This window comes from Ammospiza caudacuta, chromosome 15 (genome assembly GCF_027887145.1).
Source record: "Ammospiza caudacuta isolate bAmmCau1 chromosome 15, bAmmCau1.pri, whole genome shotgun sequence".
In the NCBI taxonomy this organism is placed as follows: Eukaryota; Metazoa; Chordata; class Aves; order Passeriformes; family Passerellidae; genus Ammospiza; species Ammospiza caudacuta.
The window spans coordinates 8,568,295-8,576,811 of record NC_080607.1 but is presented as its reverse complement, the minus strand read 5'-3'; the positions used below and the strand labels follow the sequence as shown (position 1 = coordinate 8,576,811).

Sequence of the window (8,517 nt, the reverse complement as noted above, 5' to 3'; positions counted from 1 at the left end):
CATTTCTCCAAATATTCCCCTTTTCTTTTTTCCTCCCCCACTTTATGCATGATGTCACATGGTCTGGGACTTGTTTTTGGTCAGTTTGGGTCACCTGTCCTGGCTGTGTCTCCTCCCAGACTCCAGCTGACTGTATGAGGAAAGCCCTGGGCTCTGTGCAATCCCCGCTCAGCAATAACAATAATATCTGTATTATCAGCCCCGTGTTCAGCACAAACCCAAACCCCAGCCCCAAACCAGCCACTGGAAAGGAAATTAACTCTCCCTAGCTGAACCAGCAGAGTCCATCTATAGAAACTATCAGAAAAATCTCAGGAACCTATCAGCAATTGTCATTCAGCACTGAGTGCCAAGGAAACAATAGAGTAATACTTGTTAGAGAGAAAAAGTTGCAAAAACAAGCTTTGCTCTAACCCATGCTGCTAAGAGTGTAATTTTCAAAACTACTTAGCTCACATCCACAGGCTTTCTGAGAGGACTGACACAAAATCTGCAGCTAGGCTCAAGTGCCTGCTGAATTCTCTTTTTTGCTCTTCGTCTCCTGAATGACAACCATGATGCAAAGCCCATCACTGTGACAAGATGCTGGTCTTATTTTTTGTCATGCAATCACCCCATCATTTCCAGCAGTGCTGCTCACAATGCCTTGCCTCTTCTAAGTCCAAAGAAAAGGCACAAGTACAAGAGTCTCTTAGTAAAACATTAATCTCAGATCACAGATTTATTTTATGGATTTGCAACACAGCCCATATTACAAACATTGTCTGGGAACATTTACAAGAATAAATAAGATGGACTCGCAGTTGTAAAAAAAAGATTACACTTCACTGTAATGTACAGTCAAAAAATATATCTGATATTCATTGACTTGACATTATTTACCTTCCTTCTTTTAAGCTAGAAAGAAAAGACACTGAATGCACAGTGTTGAGAGTTTTGTATTTATATTTTTTTCCTTTTTTTGTTTTTTCATACGTGCTTTATCTATCAAACATCCAAACTGTACAAGTGAGTTTCACCAGTAATCCATAAAGGCCGAGGGGGAGCAGAGGGGGCAGCGGCACCGCATCAGCAGAGACTCCTCTCATGCAGCAGCACTCCTCCCTGCCCAAAAACACATCCAGGGAGCTGGGATGGCACACTGCTCAGCCAGAGGCAGCCACTGCCCTCTGAGGAGGTGGCAAGGCTGGCAAGAAGCGATGCTGGCACATCTGGGTGCCCACAGGAGATTGAATCGGGGTGGGAGTGAATTCTGTCACTGCGGTTAGTCGGGGTGGGTTAAAGGTGTGTTAAGGATGCAGCTCAAACTTTTGGCATAGAAGTACAGTGTTTAAATGCTGGCAATGCAGGAAAGGGCTAGAAGGGCAATGAGGGGGTAATTCCAGTTCTGCTCCAGGTACATGGAAGTCCAGCACATGAAGTTTGGTTTGACTGTCAGCAATGTGAAACACCGAGCAGTGTTTGTCCTGGAGAGTCTCAGAGTACCTAAATTCATGAAAGCTTGTAAAGTGCTGGCCCCACTTCCTCTTCCATCCCCCAAAAGACACTCCTTTCCATTATTTCACACAAAGAAGAGTTCCTGGGGATTCCCTCACTGAAAGATGATGTACTCACACAAGGAAATCCATCCAGTGCAACACACTTGAGGTGTCTCACAGGGTGTCCCAAAGGGTGGCATTGCAGGGTAACAGATCCCCAATGAAACATTCCTGCTGTGACAATTGCTTCCACAAAGGAACCACTAATATCAGAACCAATCCTGATATTTCATGTATAGATACCTCTTGGGTGCCTATATATGAAATACCAGAATTGGTCCCTAAGGGACATCAACAGCATCTTCACCCTGTACCTCCAGAGTGCCATGGACTGGCTCATGTTTATACTGCTCAGAAACAGCTCTTTGAATTGAATTCCAAGAAAAACCATTTTAGCTTTTTCTTTTCCCTTTTCATCCTTTTAAATCTTTTCCCCCCTACCAGGAAACACTATGGGAACACCAGCATCTGGCATTCAGTCTGCTGCATTAGTTTGTCTTTTAAGGCTCAGGTTGAAAACAGAATAGTGGTGGAAAATCTGCTGCATGAACTGGGATGAGGATGGAAAGACTGATTTAGATCCCTCATGTTTTTACAAACTGGAAAAGCTGCCACGTTTTCACATTCTACTAGTCCAACATTAAACTGTAGGATATTCTGAACATAGTTTATTTTTTTTTTTCACAAGGGAAACTTTTAAAATATTTTAACACAGCAGTTAATGGTTATAGACTAGAGGTCACTGGAAGTCAGCAAGTTTTTGCCTCTTTTTTTTTTCTTTCCATCACACTCTGTACCTCCAGGATTTGGTGGTATATGAAAATGTATGATTCCGCTTGACAGTTTGAGCAAATTGTACATTCTTCAAGTATGCATATGAGGCAGATGATTGATACCTTTTCCAAGTCAATGAACAGATAATACATGATGGATTTTCCTTGTGGTCCTTGCCAAAACTGCAGAAATTGGGCTTTGCTCACTGTGCTGTTGGCTCACCCTCGAGGAAAAAGAGCTGGAGGTATTTTTGGGAACAGGGAAAGAAAGAGCACTTGCATTGAAATTGTATATTATGTATGTATGGCTATCAAAGACTTCAATCTAAATAAGCAGGAGCACAGGAGGGTTAACAGGATCCTCACTGCTCACATCTGTCTCTCTGACTTAGCTGGCTCCTCCTGTTCCTCTGTCTGGGCAGGGCAGCTGCAGTGCTTTGTTCTGCCCTCACACAGCAGGAATATGGAATTTTTGACCCAGTGGCAGTGGTTATACTGAATAAATGTTGCCACTTAATAAATGTTGCCACTTTTGCCACATGGCCCCCTTTATTTTCCTAAAAAATAAAAAAAAAATGGGATTGACTGTCTTTTGTACACTTAAGACAAATTAAAGATTCTCAAATGAAAATGCAGCAGTTTCACACCATCTTGAGATGCCCCTTTCACTGGCTGGAGTGATCACAAAAATTAACTGTGCTGCCAACGTCATGGAGTGGATTGCTCACATTTATTACAGGACAATGAAGTTTTCCAAGGGGAACTTTTCCACCACATTGCCCATCCAGGACCATGCCAGGACTGTGCACTGCTCTGTGACTTTACTAAAAATTCTGCAAGTGTGACAGATAGAAGCACCTCATATTTGAAGATTCCTCTCTTGAGCAAATCTTCTTTTATCTTTGTCCCTCAGGATTTATTCCCTCTGTCACACTCCGAGTGCTCCATCTCCACAGCAGGGAATGTGACATTATGTGTTTTTTATGATCTTGGCAGGAACTCAGGAGAGTGAGATGAGAGCAGCTGTGCAAGAATCAGAGAGAGAGAGCAAGGTGCAAATTTCCTACCTGTTCCAGGATCCATTTCATTTGCTTTTTCCTCCAATATTTGGTTCCTCCCAAAGGAGATTTCTTCTCCTTTCCTTTTCTTCCAGATGAAAACTGGTTTAACTGCCTCCTGAACCACCCTCTGCAGGAGCCTCTCTCCTTCCTCTGACTCTGCAGCACACCAAGAGCAGTGACCAGAAATCCCTGGCTTGAGATTCCCAAGGGAAATCCCACAAACTGCTGCTGCAGGGCCTGTGGAAAGTAAATGGAAAAGCCACTCTAGCACCCACAGGCTTAAATTTACTACTGTGGGGTCCATGTGGGTACTGGACCTTTTTTTTTTGTTTTCCCTGGGAGTTTACAGCTCCAGAATAGAAGGCTAGAAACTCCTGATAACCAGTGGAGTTCGTTGCTGCAGTTACACCAATAATAATTTAAGATGTTTTTTACCCCCTATATGAGATAATGACCCCAAACCACCTGTTTCTACTTCCTTGTATTCCATTCCAAACTTTACACCAACTCTGCTATCACAAACAGTTCCCCTCGCCTCTGAAGGATGTCTCCATGGGAATAAGTTCATCTTCATTATGTCCATTCAAATATTGTCAATGTGATTATTTTTTCCAGCCTAAGATTCAGTCACTGAGGAATTCACCTTTTTTTTTTACTGCACATTATCACTTTTCATCCACAGCAGGGGATGCTTAGGCTGAAAAGCTCACACTGACTATTAATCCTTCCAGGAGTGAGAAAACCTCCTTTATCTCATCTCATAATTCCTTTCTTTCCCCATGAAAACAAACCCATCACCCATAATCTTGCTTCAAACACATTACCTACTTCACTATGGGCTGTTCTCTAGGGTTTAAACAACCTCAAGGTAATAAAGTGATTTAAAGTGAGCTTTTCCACACAATTCCCTTCATCATTAATTCACACTTGGCATATATGCACTGTGCAGGGAGGAACAGCATGAAGATCCCTGAGCCAACACAGACTGGAGCTGGGTCAGTCCCCCAAAAGCACTGTAACTGCAGGAATTTATAACAATTTGGCAACACAATCTGCAGTGTCTGCTGAGCATCTTTCCATATGGGTTTTAGGCTGGACATTAGCAAGTTCACACACATGGTTGAGTGGCCACATAATAAGCTGTGACTAAGAGTTGGGCTGTGGGAACCAACATTTGCATCGAGCTCCTACCAAATGTAAAATTTAGCTTAAATATCATTCCCTGCAGTTTGTGCCAACATCACTTGGCTTTTGCAGAGGGCTGAGCACACAGGGAGTTGCTGTGGGCCAGCTGATACAGGTACCTGACCCTTTAGTAGTTTTCATACCATAAAACACATCCAAACCCACCTCCAGACCCTAAAGCACTGCACTGCCGGTGCTGCTCTGCTCATCCCACACATCCTTCCCCTCACTCACACACCCCTCCTGTGGGCCTAACTCTGGCATTTCAATCCACTTTCTTATAAGTTAAGCCTAAATTACCTCCTACACTTCACACCTCAGTGATAGTGGCATTTCTGTACCTCCCTGTTCCCTTAGCCCAGCTGTCACCCTCACTGCTGGCTGCACTCCCCTAAGTCACCAGGGACAACTGTCACTGTGCTACCTTCTATGTAAAACTAACAGAATGCTAATTACTAATTAATATTTCTATATTATCCACAGGGAGTGGTTCCCCTTGGCTTTCTGGAGTCAGCAGAGTCAAAAACACTTTGCTGACTTGTAGTTTCTTCGTACCTAGGCAGTTGTTGAAAAATCCCATCCTGGGATTAGAATTCCCTCTTCCCTTTTCTCTCCCAGCACCTGACCTACACTGTTCCACCCAGCCACTTGTAACCAAACCACCAATATTATCCTTTTCCTCTCACTTTTATCTCCTAGTTTCACTTTGCCTTCTACTTATTTTTCCTGCTGAATTGCATTGTTTCATAAATAAAGACAAGTCACTTGACAGCCCCAACTGGAACTAAAGTTGATTTTTTGCAGGCAGCAGAAAGGACCAACCAGAAACAGCACAGAGGCTCCTGTGAGAAGGTGGTTCATGATCAGTTAAGACCTTCATGGTATTAAAGCCAAGAATCCAAAGCTCTTTAGAGAAACCCCAGGTGGTTCAGCATCCTTTGCTTATCAAGAGGGGTATTAATGACACTCCAAGCATCCTTCCCTGGGCTGGTGCAGGTCCTGGTGGATGGCAATGGTTTGGTTGGGTACTGGTTTGTGGCTGAGTTGAGAGCTGCTTTTGCCAGTTTTCATTTCCATCCCTCCTGGTCAAGGTGAGGGTGTGACTATTGAAGAAAGAATGGCCATGAAGCAGAGGCACCTTTTGAATTCACAGACAGAATTAGGAAAACATTCTGAACTTGTGGCACGCTCTGTGCCAGGACAGAGCTCTCAGCAGCCTCTGAGGATTTACCTGAGGGTGGAAAACTACAGGGTGATAAGAAAATTGAAGTTTCCTTCAACTCTTACCTCCAGTCTATCTTTTAGCAAGTCTGAATTTAGAGAACCTACACCCCATAATCCATTTTACACACAGAGCAACCTCATATCCCGCACCCTCAAGATAAATAAATGGCTAAATTGAAATACTAATTATTGTAAAGCCTTGCTCACTCAATTATTTTTTCCCCAAGATTACCCTGCAGACCTTAGTGATTAACTACTTAAACATACTTTTTCAGAAAAGCAATTTCTTGGCTGCTAAGAAGTCAGAATGAGGTCCACAACCATGGCAAAACACATCTGGTGCTTGTTTCAGAGAAGGAGACTTGCACAGGCATTTTTGCAGAATAAAACAAAAGCTGTTTTGCTTAAGAAGAGAAGTTCTGTTTGCTGTGCTGGGCTAACACTTCTCTTTACAGGTTTCTGTGTATGTACATCACCTTTCCTACAGCTCCAATGGGTTACAGTTTTGAAGCTTGTAGATTCCTGGAAATAGTGAGGAAATCTTGCCCAAACTCAATTTTAAGAACTTCAGACTTTGAAACTCTTGAGCAGGAACTTTCTTTGCTGTCTGCCTGCACAGTGCCTGGTTCAGCAGGCTCCTGGCGTGACTGGGGCTCCTAAGTTCTACAGTAATACAAATAATAAATAAAAAATAGTCATACATAGTATATGAGCAATAATACCTACTTCATACCCTGTTTGTCAGACACACTGCACCCCAGCAATACTTGGGAAATGTGGTGACCAAATCACCAAAGTTGCCAGATGAATGCCATTTGTTGATGCACATATTTAACTTTCAGGTCCAAGTGGCTGGGAAACTCCTCAGCAGCTTCACCAGCAGTGAAAGGACACAGACCAGAGGGATGGAACTGGGTCATGCACAGCCCTGAAGTTGAGCAGAAACTGGGAGGAAATATTTCTGTGGAGGCAGTGGATCCACGTACAGCTTCTCATCTCCACCATCTATTTTCATGCTTAAAGGGACTACTACATTTGGGAAGAGAATTCCAGCATAGTCTTTTTGTTTTTTATATGTGTGTGTTGGCCCTTTCATTAGGAAAAACAAATAAAAGGAAACAGATAAGGTAGACAAATTGTAATGAAACATTTCATGTATCCCCTATGGCTATCTCATTTTTCCCAAATGACTGCTGCATGAAATTAAAAAATTAAAAGGCTGGGATTTGAGAACAAAATTATAAATTAAAAAGGAGACATTTAAAAGAGAATTTCCTAAGGGTTTCATTCCTTCCCCTCTCTGCAGCAAGCAGAACAAAAACACAATCCAAAAGAGAAGTCAGAGGGGATTAGAAAGTCCGGTCTTTCAGCCTGTCTCCCACGTTGCTAATTTTTACAGTAAGTTATTTAAGAAGCAGTAGATGTTCCCATAGAAAGCAGGCAGCAGCACACACAGGCATCGCCTCCTCCTTCCAGCGAGGTCTCTGCAACCTCAGTCTCTTGCTGAGAAGGCAGGAGAAGTTTTCCTCCCCACACTTGTCACTGCCTTCCAGTGTGGGACAGGGGAGAAGCATCCACCAGAGTTTGGGGTCTGGCACATCGTGGGGTCCCCTCCCTTGGCTGGGCTAAAAGGAACTCAAGTATTCCAGTGCAACCTCGTATACAAATTTATACTGTTCCTGAAAGAGAGGACACAAAGGAATGGCATTAGTGTTGCAGACATCTTTTATGAAAAACCCTTTCCTTAGGATCTTTCCTCCTGAGAAGTTGTTCCTCAGGAACAAATTGTAAACAATGATTATCTGCTGCTGTGAGATGCAACAGGTGCATCTGTGATTGGTCTCATGTGGTTGTTTCTAATTAATGTCCAATCATAGCCCAGCTGGCTTGGACAGAGAGTCCGAGCCACAAACCTTTGTTATCATTCTTTGCTATTCTATTCTTAGCTAGCCTTCTGAGGAAATAATTTCTTCTATTCTTTTAGTATAGTTTTAATGTAATATATATCATAAAACAATAAATTAATCTTTCTGAAACATGGAGTCAGATCCTCGTCTCTTCCCTAAACCTGAGACCCCTGTGAACACTGTCACACATTAGGATATGGGAAAATTCCTCAGAGCCTCATCCTGCAAGCAAAAATACTTCCTCCCTCTCTCTTATACCCTTTGGCAGGAGCAGGCAAACACTGGTTGTGTTTCTGAGTGATCCTGAGCAAGCATGGCTGGGAGATGGTGTCATCAAAGGCAGAGAAAAGCACTCAAAGAGACAGCCGCAGTCTGGACCATTCATTATTGCCTCCAGCCCTCACTGCACGTGTTGCTTCTGAGGCATGAGCTCAGAGTGATGGATGGAGATGACTGAATTCAGGACAGTTTAATCTCCTGGGCTGCAGGGAGCCAGGCCTGAGGCTGGACTGTTCTCCTTTCCTGGTTTCAAGATGTGTCACAGCACCCAGCACTGGGCTGGGCAGGAGGACAAATCCCTGCATGGACAGGAGGACAAACCCCTGCATGGACAGGAGGACAAATCCCACTCTTCCCACAGCCATGGTGACAGATCTGTGGGGTTTGACCTCCTGAGGTGGCTGGGCATGGGACACAGTGTCCACCTCTCTGCCTGGGCATCCCCTCTTCTCAGAAGGAGAAGCAGGAAGATTCACTGAACATGCTAAAACAGGACCAGTTTTAACTCTGGTGTCTCCATGTTCCCATTCATTTTGATTCATCCTGAACT

At 43.5% G+C, this 8,517-nt stretch overlaps 1 protein-coding gene across 1 annotated transcript in view; it reads right to left on the bottom strand.

Moving 5' to 3' along the window:
- Positions 1–749: 749 nt before the first annotated feature.
- Positions 750–8,517, bottom strand: part of PTPRT (protein tyrosine phosphatase receptor type T) — a 489,127-nt gene continuing 481,359 nt past the window's right edge. Inside the window, exon 33 of the mRNA XM_058814983.1 lies at positions 750–7,460. Within this exon, the coding sequence (XP_058670966.1) occupies positions 7,407–7,460 (54 nt within the window). The 3' untranslated portion in view covers positions 750–7,406. The remainder of the gene's footprint in view (positions 7,461–8,517) is intronic.